The sequence below is a fragment of the Pipra filicauda genome, unplaced genomic scaffold (genome assembly GCF_003945595.2).
Source record: "Pipra filicauda isolate LSUMZ 115617 unplaced genomic scaffold, ASM394559v2 scaffold37_size4185640_pilon, whole genome shotgun sequence".
Lineage (NCBI taxonomy): Eukaryota > Metazoa > Chordata > Aves > Passeriformes > Pipridae > Pipra > Pipra filicauda.
Window position 1 is genome coordinate 2,795,359 of NW_024104509.1, and position 20,188 is coordinate 2,815,546.

General features: G+C 38.4%; 1 protein-coding gene across 1 annotated transcript in view; it reads right to left on the minus strand.

The window, feature by feature from the left end:
- Positions 1-5,555: 5,555 nt before the first annotated feature.
- Positions 5,556-20,188, minus strand: part of SMC5 (structural maintenance of chromosomes 5) — a 47,053-nt gene continuing 32,420 nt past the window's right edge. The window contains exons 18-24 of the mRNA XM_027752152.2: positions 16,214-16,339; positions 15,681-15,776; positions 15,195-15,299; positions 14,858-14,977; positions 12,179-12,358; positions 11,991-12,086; positions 5,556-9,368 (exon numbers count right to left, since the gene is read on the minus strand). Of these exons, the coding sequence (XP_027607953.1) occupies positions 9,210-9,368; positions 11,991-12,086; positions 12,179-12,358; positions 14,858-14,977; positions 15,195-15,299; positions 15,681-15,776; positions 16,214-16,339 (882 nt within the window). The 3' untranslated portion in view covers positions 5,556-9,209. The remainder of the gene's footprint in view (positions 9,369-11,990; positions 12,087-12,178; positions 12,359-14,857; positions 14,978-15,194; positions 15,300-15,680; positions 15,777-16,213; positions 16,340-20,188) is intronic.

Consider the following 20,188-nt stretch of genomic DNA (forward strand, 5'->3'; position numbering starts at 1 on the left):
AAGGCTTCTTCTCTTCCTACACTTGCCTTAAAGATTTATTCTCTTCATACCATGGCCTAACTCCCTTTGAGCCCTCCAGGAGTTGTGTATGCTTATGGAGAGAGTAGATCTTTCCTTAAGAGTACCCTGCTAATGGAAACACCTGAAACTATTGTAAAGAGCACTTCAGAAGGGCTCCTTTGTTTCTTGATTGCTAATTCTCTAGAGTACGGGGAAAACCAAGAGCTAATTTGAAATATGGAAGGTGTGTTGCAATACTCCTTACGACACAAGCTTCTCTTGGTACCTTGCTTTGCACCTGTTTCATGCTTAGCACGTCAAATGCTGATAAAGGCAGTATTACTTTTATTTGAAAGCTGTTTTTTGCTCTTTACAAGGAGCAAAAAATCACTGAATGAAAACTTTCAGTCATGGTGATTAGCTGAATATTTCAATCTTTTTTTATGTTAAAAGCATGAAATTTAAGGGGTTATCAGTGATATATTTTTTCCCTCCTCAGCTGCATAAAGGCGGGAGAATTCTGTTTACACATTATTTTTTTCCAGAAACATTCTTCTGTTTGGTTTTTCACCCCTACTACAGAGACTTAGGGCCGAATTCATCTTGTGAGTAATCACACTGAAACCTGAAGTGTTTCCACTGCAGACGAATTTAGGTCATGTTGTAAAATTCTGTACATAAAAAATCTTGTTAGTACACCTGCAATTACAGTATCTTATTGTTTTATCTGATAAAAAGCTTGCTTCCTAGAAAAAAAACCATAAAAAATGAACTCGGAAAGTAGAGTGTTTTCCTCTACAGTTGAATATGGCTTTCAGCATTAGAAATCAGTTTGCATACTGTGTTTTTACCTGTGTAGTTTGTGATAAATTCCGTCTATATGAAGAGAACTGCTTTTAAAGCATTGGGGATATTGAACAGTCTGTGGAATAAAAAAGGGATGTGTTTTCTTCAGTGAAGACATCAGGAAACCAAGCACACTTTCTACCTCCGTTTCACCTTTTTGAAACATTTATTTTAGAAACCAAACTTTAATTTCTTGTATTCAAAATGAGTCATAGGGGTATAGGTTCTTCACAATAAAAACTGGTAGCATTGGTATTTCTATTGATCTAGAAATACAGAAAGTGTTCTGCTTACCAGTACTGTTCATGCTGCCTTGAGTGGGGTCAGAGCCACAAGTAGCCATGAGTAGCCCAGTGAAATTCAAAGGTGCATGCACATTCATCTTCCTTCTCTCTGAAGATCAAGCAAGATTTCCAGTCCATCCTGCAGTCTGGATTGTTACCATTTTGTGGGATAAATGCAGCACTTGGAAAATTAAAGCCTGATCCTGTGAAATACAAGAGAACCTCACATTCTGTCAACCACAATGGGAAGCCACTGATAAGCAGCTCCTAAATCAGTATGTAGATATTTTGGTCACTTAGCTACCGGGTTTAACCAATACATGGAAGTAAAGGGCCAGATTTATGGTTTCCACCTTGCTTTTTTGGGGTAGAATGCATATTTAAAGAAACATTGTTTTTCCTGCAAAGTCTGAAAGAGTCAAAAGGAGGGAAATACTTCAGTCCATGGGACAATGGGACATACAAGACATGTGTCACCACTGCTGGTGAAAAGATCCTGTTGCTGAAAAAATGGTAATGTATGCTGTATTTCAGCATTAGGCAGACAGGATTAATGGGATTCATTAACCACTAACACAATATGCTGGGAATAATCAGGTTTGGGGATTTCATATTACTGTTTTGTTAATTTGGTTTTTTTCTTTTTTTTTTTTTTAGTAAAAGCAAATAATGGCTTTAACACATAAAACAAACTGCAGGTTAGTTCTTTGCATCTTGAATTAAGTTTCGAAGAGTGTTGCAAATGTTGGAAAAGAAATGAAAAATCAGGTTCTCTAATACCGTATCTACTTGTACTATTTTGGAAGTACTTAATAGTGCTGAAGTTAGGACAGCTCTTCTCCTTGGTTAAGAAAGTTCATTAGTATAGAGAAGTCATGGCTTTAAAGGTATAGATACGTAACATTCTTCTTTTTGAACAGTTTTTCATTGCCTGTATTACAGATCTGTTTTCAGCTTACAGAAGGACTTAGCCCAGACTGGACACATACTTCAAAGTGCTGTTTTACAAACTAGTGATCTGTAACACTGTAAAATACCAACTTCCAACAGTTTAATCAGTTTTATTTTTGTACAGTATTCGTATTCTTTATAAGTTATTTTGCTGTCCTGTTTTGTAAATCACATGAAATTGTAAAAAAAGGAAAAGAAAAAAAAAGTAGGCATAGATGTTTTTGTACATATGTGTATATATATTGTCCAAATAAAGAAAAAAGGAGTAAAAAAACCCAACTTTATCTTGAATGATTGGAGTCAAGCAGTGGTCATTGATTTGTAATCAATGATTACAAAAAAATCCTGCTGCACATGATGAAATCCATGGCTTGAGTACTGTATGAACCAGCTTTCAAGGGTTTAGTGTTGCTAGTCATTATTTGGCTTGGTCTTGTTTCCCAGGTATTCCTTCTGCCAGTACAACAGGGAGAGACACAACTTGTAGTGGGGGAAAAATGTCACATCACCTGCATGCTCCAGCTCCTAAGAAGTCTGTCTCCCATTGCTCCGTGGTTTTTGAGCTCAGACTGGTGCTCTGCTTCACACGGCTGCTCCTTGAACTAATGATGCTTTAGCCTGTGCAGCCACACTGCTGCCTTGAGCTTTCCGTGGTGTTGGAGGGTTGCTGATGTATGGGATAAAAAAACATTTGCTTAGCCTCTGAAGGAGAGAAGGTCAAGGAGCCCTGTGCCAAAAAGCTCACTGACATTTACAGTCACTGACATTGCAGTTGCTAAAAGCAACTACTTAGATGAACTAACTTAACCTGGGAACAGTGCTAGGGTATGACTGCAGGATAAGCCCTGGACCCAAGGGAACACATAACCTTCCAGCAATGCAGGCAGAGACAGTCAGGTGGAAGCATGCCATCTGCACCTGGAACTAAACTTTTAAGTAGTCTCCAGATTTGACTTGATGCTGAGCTGGAGTTTCCTCTTCTTGGGTTGGATGGCCAAAGGATAGATAAAACAAACTCAGCATAAGGTTTTCTTCTTTTAGCTTGTCATTGATTTTAGGAATAAGGGACACAGGGCTGTGGCATTGGCCTCATTCCCTTGCAAGCCCATCATTAAAGACTTTCTACAAATTTACCATTCTTCACCTTGAACCCCTAGTATTTGTCTTTAGTGCTGTAATTGGAACAGCTACAAAAATCTTCCTAGTGCACAGAAGGCTTTAGCCTTAGGAGGATGTTTCCAACCACTGAGATCTAGTACACTCTACAAGAGCAGTCTTGCCAGGAGCGGTGTAAATTTTGACTGGACTTTGTATGTCATGTGAAGACTTGGGTGCACCACAGTGGTGCTGGCAGACTTGAACAGTGGTACAGGGAAGAGTGACCCTGAACACAGACCAGCTGACTCTGAGAGCACAATGTCTACAAGGTTGTGAGGGTCTCTTGTATTTTCCTTCTTCCTCTCTGCCAAGAACAGAAGAAGGGAAATGTGCCATAAAATGTCTTTTAAGTTTGGTTCAATGCCTGCAGAGTGGTTCAGAAAGCTGCATATGAGGAAGGGTGGCTTTCTGAATCTGCCTGCTGGGTGACCTGGATGACTTTGATCTCCATAGGAGTCTAGAACAATATTGTTCAGCACTCCCTCTTCCAGGGCTAAGGAGTCAGTGAGGTTTCCTTTCTGCATCACAGCTCTGTAACAACCACTACTTTCTCAATGGCTTTTGCTTTGGAAACAATCTGTTCCAGGTTGAGCTCCTTGCACTTCCTAGCCACATCTGACAAATTTCATCAACAGTAATTTAATTGTGAACTCACAATTGCCAGACAACTGTACTTACCCAGCTACTCTTTAAGGGACTGCCTTAAAGAAGGGGAAGCTTTCCCAATGGCAAGAATTTTGCAGTTACCATGTTTTCAGTGTCATGCTCTCTTCAATGAGAAACTCCCTGACCCCTAAAACACCTCCTCAAACACTTCCACAAGTATTGTGGAAATCTTCCCATTTCAAAAAGAGAAGGTCTTGACGCCATCAGTTCTAATCCTTAACAGATGCTTCTTTCTGTATTTTTCCAACTCATGGCTTTTGGGGTAAGAGAGAGAGAAGAATCCCTATTGCTTTTGATTTGTACTTTTGAAATTGCTGCAACTGTTACTCTATTTTTACTGGCTTGTGGCCTCCAATTCACAAGGATAAACATCCTATCGCTTTTCATATCAAAACCCATCAGTCTCTATTTCAGTGTTGTCTGTTGCCTCTTAGGCCATATAATGCCTGGGTGTCTGCACAACGAAACACAAGGTACCAAGGAACTGGAGTGTGTAAACCACAGCACAAGGAGAATCTCTGAGTAGACAGAGGCAGCTCACCATGCCAAGATACAAGAAAACCCTACTGGAATTCAGAACACATGGAAAAAGAAACCGAAGAAGAGAGACAACATCAGAGCCCTCCGCACACTGTGCTAAAAAGGTACACAGAAAAGTCTTGAGCTTTTCCCAATGGCTTTGTTTTCCTCTTTTGGCTAATGGGCAGGGGCCAGAAAGACAACAGTACAAGTTTCAGCAGACGTAGATGTAAATTGCATTAGAGCTCCCTGCAGAGACCACATATAAGTTTGGGCTCTTCTGCTGTTAATGAGTGCTTTGCTGGCCTTGAATAGTGTTTCCAGGCTGAAAAAGTCTGTCAGAAAACACATGGCCAGGGAAAACCACAATTGTGTTACTAGCCCGTGCAATGCTGGTGGCAAATCACTACCTTTGCCTTTCTGAACTGCAGAAGAAGATAATCCAGGCCTAATCTAGAAACTAAGCTACATTCAGCTCTTATACCTCACAAACCACATTTCTTAGGGCTATCATTTTTAAACTGAAACATATCAAGGGGGACAGCCTTACTGTAAATTTATCCAAACTGAAACAAAGGAGATTCTCCCAATATAACTTACTCCAATGATTTTTCATGAACATACTGACGCTTAAGGAAGTACATACACACTGAAGACTGTACCACTTTAATTATACTGGCACCAAGCCAGTATATTTTATACAGCAAAGTGTATTTTAAATACTACAAAATTTCTGACCAAAAAAGTTCTTCATGGACAGTACAGTTCAGCTCAGCAGCAGACACAAAGTGGAATCAGATTCCTCAACCACCACAGCCCACAGAAAACTGTAACATCAGTGGCTTTTCACCTGAACAGACCTTTAAGCATCACTGCAGGAGCACAAAGTGAGGCTGATACTGTCAGCAGTGTCCAAGAGTGTCTTTGCACTCCCTTCTGTCGATCATTTGCTTTGGATTTATGCTGTAATTCTTCAGGAAAACCAACAACAAACCCAACAAACAAAATACCTATGCAAAAAAACCCCAAACAAACAAAAAACCCACAAACAAACAAAAAAAAACAACCAACCAAAAAAACAACATCCATCCCCCTCAAAAACAACCAAAAAAACCCAACAAACCAAAAATAAACAGTCAAAAAAACCTTTATTTTCCATGAAAAAGCTATTACATGACCCAAACTGAGGCAAACCAGTGCTAATAGACTGCAGTTAAGATCAAGCTGCATACTGTTCACAGTCTACAGCTTTGGTTACAAATTTTCCCTTTTAAATTACATCATCCTGATTTGCTTTGAACCATTCATGTTGCACATTGCCTGTGCCCTCTTCTGCTCTTTGTTCTTTTCCAAGGCTCCTGGATATCTTCTGCCACCCTGAGTTATCATCTGTTCCCTCCTTCTTTCTTCTTGCAAAATCAGCTCTGACTGCCACTGTCCATGGTTCCTTATCCCCAACAAAGTGAATTCTGTCATTCCTTTCCAGCTAACTTGCCATGTTCTCATATCCATGCTTCCCTGTGAGTAGGTGACTTGCTCTTCTGAGTACACAATGAGCAAAGATATTTGCCACCATTTTATGTAGCTCCAGGTGCAATAATGAAGGGCATAATGTCATGTTTTGAGACCAATATACACTGTGGGTTAATCCTAGCTAGCAGGTCAGTGCCAGGCAGCCACTTGCTCACCCTCCCCCAGTGGGATGGGCCAGAGACTCAGAAGGATAAAAATGAGAAAACTTGTGGATTGAGAGAAAGACAGTTTAATAGCTACAGCAAAAGCTGCATGCACAAGCAAAGCAAAACGGGGAATTCATTCACTATTTCCCATCAACAGACAAGCGTTCAGCTATTCCTCCAGAAAAGCAGGGCTCCATCCCACACAGTGGCTACTTGAGACGACATAATTCCAAATGTCCCTCCTTCTTCCCCTGGCTTTCACTGCTGAGGACAATGTCATACAGCACGAGACAGCCCTCTCATCAGCTGGGGTCAGCTGTCCTACCTGTGTCCCCTCCCAACTTCTTATAAACTTCTTGTGTTAGTGCGGTAGTGCAAGAACCAGGAAAGGACTCAATGCAGTGCAATCACAGCTCAGCAATAGCCAAAACATCCCTATATTACCAACAGTGTTCTTGGTCACAGACCCAAAACATAACCCCATACAAGCTACTATGAAGAAAATTAACTCTATCCCAGCCCAAACCAGTGCACCTGTCAAAAAAACCCACTGGCCTGGTGGGGGTAACAAATAGATCAACAGAAGAAAGACTGGACAACTGGAGAATTTTACTTCAAGAGGAACAGAAGACATCTTGGAATAAATCAAAGACAAAAGCCTCTAGTAGTGTTAACTCTAAGTACCACTTGCTGTGAGGCCTGGAGCAGGTGCCTATCCCAGCCTCTAAAGAGCATCTACCATACTTCTCAGTAAGCATCCTGCAGCCCAGCCCAGCTCTGTCATCTCTCACTAACTCTAAAAGCTTGGAGAACAGATGTTTCCAGTCAGGAACAACTTCGTCAGGACACATTTATTTTATTTCCACTACAAAACTAAGCTTCATCTAAGCATGTTAAAAGCAGTGTAGTGGTGCAAGGGTCTCTCCTCATTGTAGTTTGTTGTTTTGACTAAGCAATCTCTCCTAAATAACAATAATGTACCTGCACAAGTACATGTTGTATTAAATGCCTTTTTTTTCCCCAAGATCTTTTTATTTCTCAGTAAGTCACAATTTCCATGCTCTTTCTCTCTGTTGCAATACATAAGCAGAGACAGATGTTTGTTAGAACTGCAGATGGTGGTGGAAGAAGATCTTTGCCCTAGTCTTCAGCTGGTCTAAACAACAGAGCACCTATTTTTTGAGAAAGCTCAATTTATACATCAGCTGTTAAGACTATTTGGGGTCTTTCCACTTCTACATTTTTGAGATGTCCCTCCTGTCTAGTCAGCAGGGAAAGCTGGATATCACATGTATATTTAACCTTAACTCCCACTCATTCTCCCCTCCTCAAAGTTACATTGAAATCAATTCCATGGGTTTTTATAGCAAGAGCTGAATGTCAGTAGCAAAGCATGAGGAAGCTGGCAGCACAGAAGGGCCTGTTAGCTGGCAGAGAATGCTCTGTAACACTGCAGCTACATTTGGCAACTCCATGTGGATTTTCAAGTTTGAATACACTACCAAGTTCAAAAGGCTCCCTTTTACACCAGAAGGTCTCTGGATGCACCTCTCACACAAATCAGCAGGTGACTAACAGGACCCAGTGTATGGGAGGCCACAGCCATGTTGTGCAGCCCACTGCAAACAGCAATGGTTGCTTCCATATACAGACCTCCCTCAGAGGCCTCAGGTAGGAGAGCTGCTGGACACTGAAGATCTATTTGTTAGTACCATGACAGTGGTAGTTTTGCAGCTCATTACACTGCCTAGGGTAAATTAATATGAATGACAGTATTGTATTAAGATTGCAGTAAGATACAATGAAATCAGCACCTGTGGTCAATGGCTTCAAGGAAAAAGCAAACACCTCTTCACTTGTGCAGTGTGGCAGCCACGTATCCACAAGAGGTAATTTTTTGAGACAGGATCTGAAGTGTCATCCTCTTGAAATAAGTCACTTCTATTTCCTACCTCAGTTTGAAACATGAGAAAGGAACTGAAATCAAAGAAGAAATCCCATGAAGTTCTAACATGACAGCATTAAGAACAGATAGTGCTCTCTAGCCACAGAAGAACCAAGTCTTAACACATGTTCATGTAAGTAGTTTCACTTATTTAGACACTGAAAGCAAATTGCACTTTTCATACAGTGATGCTCAGAAACTAAACAATGTCTGTTTTTACAACTCCCTAAAAATAAAAATGAAAAACATAACAAAACAACCACCTTAAAGTTCAGGGTTACAAGAAGCAAAGTATTTTGTCTATCAAAGAACACATATAAAACAAAGACCCTGCAATACACTGGACAGACAGACAGACCCGCAATTTTAATTATGTTGAGGATACTCTGCTGACCAACCCAAACCCTGGTCCAGAGTTCAAGTTTCCACACTCTTAGCTCTTCTGTCAAATATTTGTGATTTTGTGACCTTATCCCTTGAGGACTACAAAATGAAACATTATGTCAAAAATGACAAATAATGATTATAAAGTATTTACTCAAGAGTAATACATTCATAGAACCGCATTCTTTATATTAAGTTCAGGTGTATTTTCACAAAATAAAAACCAGTGCTCAGCTACTTACAAATCTTTCTCTTCCTACAGATCATCTGAACTAATTAAAAAAGGTTACATTTCAATAGGGGAACTTTAGATAACATCCATATCTGTGGTAAATGAAGACTACTTACCAAAAGCTAATTGCAATTTTTGGGGAAAAAAAAACAGACTCCAAAAAACAACGGTAATAGAATTAGTCCAGCATAACCTAGAAAAATTAACTGTGCTTCTGATGCTGCATTACTGAAAAAAAAACAAACCAGAAAAATACAAGAAATTTCCTTTTTTATTTAAACCTATCATTGAGAAAAAGCAAGTTCTTCAGAGAAAGTGACGACTATGATAGGCTTCAAAAAGAAATCATGCACTTCAAATCTGTCATACATTTGTGTAAATTTTAAGATTCACGTTCTTAATTATCAATTCTTTGCAGGTTCTCCTCTTTGACAACTTCTGGAGTCTTGAAAGCCAAATGTTTCAAAAAAGGTCTACAGAAACATTTTATATATATAAACATTTTTATATATATGTTTCTACAGAAACATTTTATATATATATAGCTACATATCTGTAGCTATACACTGTTCAGCCATCCTTGAAAGTCGACGTCGTCGCTTCATGAAATACTTTGTGTTCCATTTTTTTGACTCCACCATAAAAGGTCCACTGTAGACAAACAGCACAGTCATCTTGTCACTGTAAGTGAGATTCCACAGGAGCTAGTGAAAAACACAAACCCCAAAGTCAAAATAGGTACATGTTTCCCATTTTCTAAAAAGGGAAGTCTACATAAGACCTTAGATCTCAAAAGGTCAATATGGCAGAATTATAGCCTTTCTGACAGATGATGTACATTTGTTCCTAGAAACCACCTCAAAGAGACTCCACTCATTCTTCAGGCAATTTCCATGTGTCACTATTCTTATTGGAAGAAACCGTTTCAGTACTTTTTTTCTGTATCCACAATGGGGAGAGAGTAAGTTGGTTTTCCTTTTTTTTTCCTAGGGCAGGATAGGAAGTAGATTTACTTGGGTACAATTATTATGTCTCTCTTTAGCCTCGTGTTCCTCTAAGCTAAGCAATTTTCATTAGCGGAAACTCAATCAAAACTACTTAAAAGTTGCTCTGCTGTCTTCTGGAGTAACTCCAGCCCCCCCCAACTACTTTTCTGAAGGTCACAGCCAAAGCTGGACACTTACCACAATCCAAATCTTGCAGGCACAAGCCCAGGAGACAGATGTCATGCAAGCTGTAGGGTTATGTGCAGTGGTCAGGATGATGTTTAGCAATTTACCTGTAACTGATGCTCAACTTATTATCCACAGTAACTTGTCTCCCCAGTCATTTAGGCCTTAGACCAGATGCTGTTGTTGATTTTTCCCAGTTAAGTACTAAATTTTATGCTTGTCTGTGCTGAAATGAATCCTGTTTTCAATTAAAGATACCTAAGATTGTTTAGAATTCTAATCTTGCTTTACAGCCAAAAAAGGATTAACTCCCAACATGGTGATAATTCATATGTTTAACAAACGTAATTTGTTTCAGCACAGATTCTTATTAAAAATACTCATTTTCAAATCCACTTCTAAGGAACACACTCAGTTCATCTACTCATTTGACCATTAATTATAGAATACAATTTTCCTAATCAACTTTACTGCATACTAGTTTATACCCCTTCCCATCTATAGCTTGCTTAAAAATATAGCTGGGGAAGGTGTCAACAAAAAAAGTCACAGTTTTCCCTGTATCCACTGGGTACATACATAGAATTTACCTTAGAATGGCAATTAGTCACACTTCCTAGTATGTGATTACATCCTTGCTTTCTAGGAAGTGGTAACATACAGCATAGGCTCAGGAACTGCAGGTAAGGCACTGCAACAGCAGTCTGGCTTTCTCTCAGCCTGCCCTGTGCAGCCTTTCAACGATTCACATCAACGATGTGCCCACTCAAACACTGTTATGGGCTAAAATCTGTACATGACATGCTCTCTCACTGATGTTTCTTGTGACAGGCCATTACAACTTTGCTGTGGCCATCACCTGTTTGTGGGGAGTGGGAAGAAGGGGTAGCCAGAAAGATGTAATACCTTCAGCCACCTCTTCATAGCACTGTCTTTTGTTGCTGAATAATGCTTCCGAGATTGTTTTACCCGTTTTATTTTTATTCTCTTCCTTCTGGTTAGCTCTGCACAACTCCCATTTCCCCATCTCTATTCTTAGTAATTTGACAATGAGCACAACTTTTAGAACAGAACACAACTCTGAACCCCAGACAGTCATTTTCTACAGTTTCCTAGATTTGGGAAGCATTATAGTTAGTTGAGCTATCTCTATTTTTTCAACATCTAAATCATTCTGTTCCTTCTCAAAGCAGGAGAGAGCACAGAAAAGCTGATCCAATAAGGAAGGGAATCTCAAGAAGATAAAAGAGAGTGGGTAACACAGAGAACAATAAAGAAGTCATGTGGTCAGGAAACCACGAAACTGTGTGGAGGCAAGTATACAGCAAGATCAGAAGGAACAAGCAGCACCCACCTTCCACCCACTTTCAGTCAGGTAAATGCTGTTAAGGTGGCTTTACTCAGACCCTTCAACTGTTATATGTACAGAAAATAATAACATAAACCAGCCAGATTTTCTAAAACAGTGAGTAACAGGGTGCAGACCCAGTATCTTAATAAAAACCAGCCCACTACTGACTGCTTGTCTCCCTGGTGCACATATAACCTTCACTAGTTCAATACCATTAGTTTCTGTTAAAGGTGTGGGTGAACTGTACTTACCTTAGTCCTTTCAAGCCTTGGCATCACATCACCACATCACTTAGTAAGTCAATTATCTTTTAATTTTTTTATTTTAACAGAAGAGTACAATTAAGCACTCTTGGAGCCTTGCTCTCACCTTTTCTCAGCTTCTGTGTCTCGGATTATTACTTGAATAGTTTTCCTGTATTAATATGGGCCTCTGCTAGTTCTTCTGACATCAGCAGCACTAGCCTGCTCCTCCTCCAGTATCGTCATCTGACTTGTTTGGAAACTGGTCTTTTCTACAGTTTGAATTGTGTTAGCTAGAGGCCTCGTTCCATGGTAACCCTAGCCACTGGTGGTTAACATACGATACTTCCACTGAATGGGTTTCTGAGCACATGAGCCTTGGTCTAAGTTGCCTCAATTCTTGCCAGGACTGTCCTTAAAATGGACAAATCCTCTCAGTTACCCTTTAATATAAAGTCCTTAGGTAAAACAGCGCTAAGTTATACAGTGTTTATAGAGGTATTATCACACAAATCTTAAATCTTCTACACTAAATTTTTCATTTCATTTTCTGCCACGCACCTTTGGTGTAATGAGGAAGTACTGAGATGCCTTTTTTTTACAAGCAGTTTCGACAACCATTTGAAAAACTCTTCTCTCATTCACTGGATCCATTCCCTAAAAGGGGAAAAAAAACCCAAAACTGTTCTCTTCACTATGTCATAAGCACCTGTATGTAATAAGTTCAATACTGCACTATTGATCCTCACCTGATTTATTTCATCAACAATCCTGAAAGGACATGTGTTGAGTTCTTGTAGAGCCATCAGGTACAACATAGTGGAAACACTCTTCTCACCTCCACTCTGATGATATGGAGTCAATTCATGAAGTTCAGTGCCACTGCGGAATTTGACTCTGATGCGAATCCCATACTTGTCGTACTCCTCCTGTAAAAGCCAGTACCTGTCGGACTCATTTTCCTCATAATACAGCTTATTTTATAATTACATGCAAATTGAAGAAATTTATGACAAATATTCTACAAGGGTCTACAAACTACTCAGTTTCAACTTAAAATCAATATATTAATTCTGTTTCATCTATTTTCCTTAAGTCTCATATACTCATATACTTCAACAACACTCCTTCCCTATGACAATGATCTGTTCATTTCTGAATCCCTGGTAAGAAAGGTTTCATACACATTCAGAACATCAGTAGGAAAAAAAATCTTGGTTAGAAAAAGAAGAAAACAATGTCCCTATAAAATCCCATTAATCGGAAAAAAAATTAGGGCATTAGGGTACATGGTACTACCAAATTGAACAAAGGAGTGATGGTGGTGTGTAGGTTAAGATTCCATCTGAACCTCTTCAAGTCCAAGCAGTCCAAAATTCACCACAGCAATTTTCTTTTCATCCTTAACACAGGAAAACCACACACAAAGATTCCAACCCTGGCTTTTCTTTAACAGTAAAGTGACACTGGTCAGCAGCCTGAGTCAATGCAAAGGTGTCAGGTAACAGATGTGATTCAAAAGAAGCATCATGCAAGGAAATACATTCATAATTCAGAGAAAACAGAAATCTCCAGAGTACTCATTAGTATTTCTGAAGTTGTGTTCAGTTGTTCTGATCACAACTTCATGTAAGGAGAAATAAAAACTAGGACCTAAGGTCTCCAGACCCACTATAATTTTAGATCCATTTGCACAGACTGAAGCTAGGCTCAGGAAAGTGAACAAGGTACAGGCTAGCAAAACTTTGAGTAAGAAAGATTTACCCTCCAACACAGCCATGATGGTGTCAGAAAGTCAGGCCTTTGTTGCCAGACTATTTGGAATGCCAGTTTCTACAACTGCCAAGATGTTCAAGACCTGACAAGAACGATGCTCAAAACTCCCCATGGGGAAATCAAGGAATGTGAGGGTTATCACTGCTAGCCAAGGAAAGTAAAAATGTTCACTGAGGCTTGTGCTAGGACATCAAGGAAGAACCCAGTCAAGTGTTCCACACAGTATCACAGATTCAGAATCACAGAATCAATTTTGTTGGAAAAGACCTCTGAGATAATAGAGTCCAACTTATTACTGAACACCACCATGTCAACTAGACCACCTCCTTACGCAGTTAGTTCCAATGTCTAGTCTCCCTTTCTGTGAAATCTCTCCCAATGTCCAAGATTCCTCTATTACTGTCACCAAGGACATCAACAGATCTCAAGTTACCTGCAAGGCAGGCTAACAGAGGTTTGAACTTCAGTGTCACACAAATATTTCTAAGAAAAGATAATTCTACCTCAAGAGTGTTTCTCTTTATATCTACAGGTCAGGCAAAAGACCCTGCTGCAGCAAAGGGGAAGGAATCCAAGCTCAGGAACAGATTATCTACCTTTTCGCATTTTTGCCACTGATCCCCCTGAGCAAGGAAGTTTTACTCACTGGCACAATACCACTGGCTAACCTCTTAAAACTACTTGTGACATCTTTGCTATAGAAAAGCAAGACCTTCCAAAGAAGATACTAAGAAAGACAGTCCAGACTCCTTTTGCTTTCGAACTGCTTTAATGTTCCTTCTGTGTTCTCACTGCCAACTTACTTTTATCTAAAAGATAGTTTTGTGTAAAATAGATCTGACTCTCCAGGTAACTATCAAAAGACCAGAAAAGTCCATGTTTTAATGTCCTACTGTTTCATACTAGTCTCCATTTTTTATGCAGTTCATATACAGAGCCTTGTCGGACACTATTCTGCCCCGAGTAATAGCTACCACTTCAAATATTTTTTAAAAAGCTGCTTGAGTTAATTTACAATAGCAAAAAAAAGAAAAGCTTAAGTCTTAATTTTCACTATTGTGGAGTCTATGCATTAACACATGTAAGTTTTGAAATCATCACTAGAGAGATCAATTTAAAACAAAATATCCAGCTTCTTTTCTGTTCACTGCGGTTACTATTTCTCCCTAAATTCTACTGATGCTTTAAACTCTTCAGAGGTAAACCCTACTGAGAGCATAACAGGATGGGCCCAATGACTGCTGCTTCCAGAACAGACAAAATGCCAGCACACTCCAGTAGAAACTACATGTAGAATGAAATCAACACCTAATAATAGTAGATATAGATGATAACAGAGGAACACAAATCAGCTGAAAATGCAGAATAAAATCATTAATTTAATAAATCTGAGTTACAGCTTCTAACCAAGCTCTGTAAGTTGCAAGCCTATTCCACAAGTCAAGACGTGAAGTCCTATCTATCTGGATAAAGACCCAATTTTCTTCAAATCAGACTGGTAAGTAAGTTCAGTACACAAAGTGTTCAGTAAAAGTTCATTATTTTTTAAAAATAACATCTCCAAATGACCACTTGTTACTTTCCTCTAGCAATAAATGGACAAAAGGTGATGCAAAAAAATGTTATTCTTCCATATGAAAAATAAATCTTACCTCATTTTCCACATGAAGATCAACTTCACCAACACACTGCATAGAACTAAAGAACTTACTGAACTTAGCATTAATTTGTTCAATCATGCCTTTCAAGAGGTTTAGCCACCTTTCTTTGACCTAAAAGTAGACAAACCCATGTAAAACCAGTTCAAAAACTGAATTTTCCCTTAAAGATAGCATTTAAAGAAACATCATGATTAGGGAAGCTCGCATCTCAGTTTACACTCACAAGACAATTTGAAATGTTACCCTTTATTTCTGTACATACATTTGTTCTATAATGTATAATGAAATAAGATTATAATGATACCAAAGTGATAACTTGAGCTATTACCTCTGAAATGCTTTGCCTAAAGTTATTCAATTCATTTTTCTTTTCCTCTAGATATTTTGTCAACTGCTGTATTTCTTGTGTTTGCTTATTGTATTCTTCAACAACCTGCCAGAATAAAAAAGAAGGTAATCAACAAAACGTTTCCCAATTCTAACCTTCACTGTAATAATATCACACTGCACTGATAATGTTCAAATACAATTATATACACTATTGCACTGCACACTAAACATTTCTAGCTTTAAAGCAAAGAAATTGTAAAGCATTACCTCTTTCACTTTTTTTTTTAAAAGGCACAGAACACACTGTTCTCTTGGAACAACCTACTTAAAATTTGAATAGATGCAGAATCTGGCATTTACAGCACATTGTTCCTGCTGTCTAGCTTTTTATACCTATACCAAGGGATGTAGCACAGAGTGGAAAGCAAGTACAGTGCAAGTAGAGGGGGAGGAAGAGTGAGTGGAAGGTAAGTACTGAACATACTGAAGCATTCAGGCCTGTGAAACAGGAGGCCCTGGTCTTCTCTTCGTTCAGAAGAGCATCAATTTCCTCCAATGTGTTTGGAAGAGCCTGAAAACTCTACAAGAGAAAGGATGCAAGTGTTACAAAGCAATACTAATGAAGGACTCACATTTTCTAAAAAGAAATTGAATAAACCAAAAAGTATTCTATTACTTTTAACCAGGATGTTGCATATTCAAGATTTAACACAGCAAAATTCCCTTTACAAACTACTTTGGACAGAGAAGGAAGCTAGACAAATACAGCCTCTAATTATTTCTGTGAACTATGGATTTTAATTAAAATCTCAGATCAAATTTTCTCTCCCCTGTGCACAAAACAAAGTGATAGTCAGAGGGTATTCCAGCACTATTTAAAGGTTCTTTAAAAGGTTAAGTGACAATAAAAGAAATACACATGATCCTTTACTGGGAGCTCCCTAATATAAAGTAAAGAATACTCTTTGTAGAAGTTATACATTTAAGACAGATGTGGAGATTTGTTTTTGTACATACAATTTGCAATTCTCTTGGAAAATCTTGATCTGGACTCAATTTGCAGACCTGTTGAGCTTGCTTCATCAGCTCCTTGCAGTTCTCATAAAGAACTCGCTTCTTATCATCCAGTTCATGAAACCATTGCTGTCAAAAATGTTAAAGATATTTTAAAAAATACACCTTATTTTTAAATTTTTTTATGAATTTCTAGAGACGACACTAGCACACTGGCGACAAACCACATATGAAGTAGAAGTGAAATCAGACTGAATGTTAGAATATTGAAAAAATTTGTTTCAACAAACAGAACTCATTATACCTCTCTGCTCCTAGTCAACAGATGCCAAGGTAAACTGTCAAAAGCAAATTCCTCTAACACAGGTAAATTTATTTTCTCTCAACTAAACAAGTGTGCATGTAGATTTAACAGATGCCTCAAAATGGACTATTTTACAGGAAGTTACCTATAAGCCAAAACACAACTGTTGCAAGCCTTATATTAGATCACATTTAAATGTATTTATCTCATTAGGAAAGCACAGTGGACATGACTGAATGATTATTTCAGCTGACATTTTACCACGTAAACATCATCATTACACAATCAGAAGTACCTAATTTGTTGTTTCATATTCTACCTCTGCAACAGAGCTAGAAAACTACAAAAAGAAACACACACTATTTTTAAACTAGTGCTTAAAAGTATTTGAAATGCAGGTATGGTTCTGGTTTCACAGTGGTCTCAAGGCTAAACTCTTTGGAACTTACTACAGGTAAGCAGCTAACTCAGCCCATGACTGTTACAATGCAATGGTATGTCAACAGTCATTTACAGCAGTTAAAATACAGTACATAAAATACGGCACCTTCACAAAACACCAAGCTAAAGATTATGTCAAATAAGCAGTATTCAGGCAAAAGAACTTGGAAAGTCTGCAGTATCTCTCTCCACCTGACCCCAGCAATCGCACTCACTCATCTCTCTGTATGTGGAATGCTTCTGCTTCCAATTGCTGAGTCTGCAGTGTTTGGGAGTGATTGCTCACTACAGCCTACCAGCTCAGGTGAGCACCACTGCAAGACAGCTGGGAGATGCCAACGCTCAGAAGGGAAAAGGACTACATACAAACATACTGGTAGATTTTAACCAGTGTTAATTTACTGTACATTTGCTTAGTGATTACACATACATTCCATCTTTTCAATTGACCAGTACACTGCAGGAATACATTATTTCCAATTTTTTCAGAGGCACAAAATTCTAGTTCAAAAATCCATACGCACAGTATTTACCTTCAGCGCTTTCTTCTGGCAGTTTGGAAAGTTTAGTTATATTCTTATATTTATGAGAGCTTTATCTTTCCAATTATTGTTGTTGTGTACCTCAGTTAAATATGGGAGCCCTCCAGTGGTGAAAAAATTTCAAAGCTTTCCTTTGGAGATTATGCAGTTAGAGAAACACTTATTTTGAAATACAGGACGCAGACATTGATAGCAACTCTCAGTACTTTCTGGCAATTTAATGAATCCTTATTCATTAAATACAACAGAAGTAGTAGAAGTAGATGTGACTGAGTGATCATCCACGGAGTTCTCACACTTAACTCAAGAATTAGGGCTGCTCTTCTCAACGTGTATCAAATCAAAAATCCTGTTCTTCCCCTCTCTCCACACCAAGCACTATAATTTGCTTTAGAGATAAGCACTTTACAGTCTCCATAAACACACTGTATTTTTCTACACTGTTTTTCAGAAAGGTTGAGGAAAACAAAAACGACCTTTTTAAGGTCTTTTATGAAGACTTCATGAAGTCTACTGCAGAGAAGGAGGGTAATGTCACAGGGGTGGGAAGAAGGACTGCGTTAGAGCTGTACAGATAAAACAGTAACGGGAAGATGTCGCTTTTTATGTTTACAGCCAAGATCCTATATTACACTGAATTGGCATAAACAAACCTATACAGCACAACATTTACATTCCATTGGATATCTGCATATGTCACATAATACATTAAATAAAAAAATTTTAGGAATGTTTTACAAAGTCCTAAATTAAAATGGGACCCAGAAATTCAAAGCCTTAAAGGCTTAATGTGAAATGTGTTTGACTTCATGATCATGAAGGCAAAGGATATAGTCAGCAGCACCCATACTTTTTTATATAAGCAGCATTGATTTTATACTTATGTGTTTGACCATTTCCAGAGCTCAAGTCAATTCTGAATCATTTGAAGTGGGTAATCTCAACTCTCAATTGTACCTAAAGCTTCCACTTGAAGCCCTGCAGAGCTGCATGGAATAAGAGTTCAAGGTGATCTCTAGGCACTGCAAATGCCAAGTAGATTCAACATGGAATATGCCTGATCCAAGCCAAATAAAATTCTTCAGGGAAGAGGAAAATACATGTCTGGCAGTGGAAACTTCAGTATTAAACAGAAAGACTGGAAAGAAATAGACATTGGATGTGATTATGAAGCGTGTGCCAGAATAAATGCACTGACAGTTCAACAACAGGTTAAGTTTCAGTTTTCATTCAACTTTGCCAATTTACCGTCTTGGCCACACGCTAAATAGAATGGTAAGGTTCCTGTTGATTTCCTGAAGGTGCTTCAATAAAACAATCGTAGATAAAAAGAGCAGGTCTAAGAATTGCCATTTTGAACAGAGATGGTGCCATAAAAAATGGTAAGTCTAGAGAAAACCTTAAATTTGTTTCAGCCAACAGCATAAGAATCAGTTTGTAAATAGCTGTATCCATGTACTTCAGGAAAGTTCTGTACTAGTACAGAGCTGCAATTACAGCTTCCATAAAGGATTCTACCAAAGAGCAGAAACCAATTCTATTCTGTATGCACAAGAAACTCCTATTCTGTTGCACTCATCAGTACTGCAATTGGTTTTATGCAAAATAAGAAGCTGGTTAAAGAAAACAGAGCTAGCAGTAGTGAACGACTTATCATGAATTTGTTTGAACCCATGCCTGTAAATGAACAAAGCAAGTCAATTAGCAAGACTTTCAAACAACCATTATAAACAAACATGCAGGCAACTGTGGCAATTACCTAATGAGCAAATGGGGCTAACAATCCTCCTTAATGTTCAGTAAGGGTCACAAACACAGGTTTTACTTCCCAGGCTCATTAAATAAATTAAATACAAAGGTAAGATATCACTATATCCCACTTGAACCGTAGTGATAAAATAAAAACACCTGAAATCTGTTGTTGCTAACTGGATTGTTCAAAAACATGTCCTTTTTGAGCCTTTCCACTTAAATTGTTAAAAAAATGAAGCAACAAACAACCTATCTCTCCACATTGTCCTACTGCGGAGACCTCAAAAAAGGTTTCCACTTAGATGTCTAAAGTGGGGTTTCTGTTTGGTTCAAATCTCTATTAGATATTTACTCAGGTACTATAAAACCTCAAGCAAAAAACCCCTAATCTCCTCATGGTAAAATCTTCTAGAAGGGTCTTCTACACTTACACAGCATATACAGGGAAGTATAGCTTTGGATTTCCATGTACATGAAAAATTAAGATGCACCTGAACACTCAGAGGAGTTTTCCTCCAGAGCAAGTGCACTTCTAGAAATTCTAATCACTGTGATTACTAATTTTAGGGTTTTATTTGTTTTAATGCTCATTGAGTCAACCATCAAAAATAAAGCACTGATATAATTTCTTCTAGTGATGGGGTTGAATGTAACCCAGTAACGACAAGTAATGGGATCCCACCTGACTCAAACACCTCTTCACTAGTGAAGGAGGCAATTTCTGTTTAAAAACTATCAGAACATTTACCTCACAAGTACTGTCTACTAAGCTGACCAGACATCTAACTATGCACCAGCCCAAGCTTCTCTCTAAAATGATGAAGATGTGGGCAGAGACAACTAAAAACATTAAATAAATTTCCCAGTGAAAATACACACTGCTCACATGGCTTTGTAATACATTCTTACTCCTTATTGAGCTCTAGCAATAGTCATTTG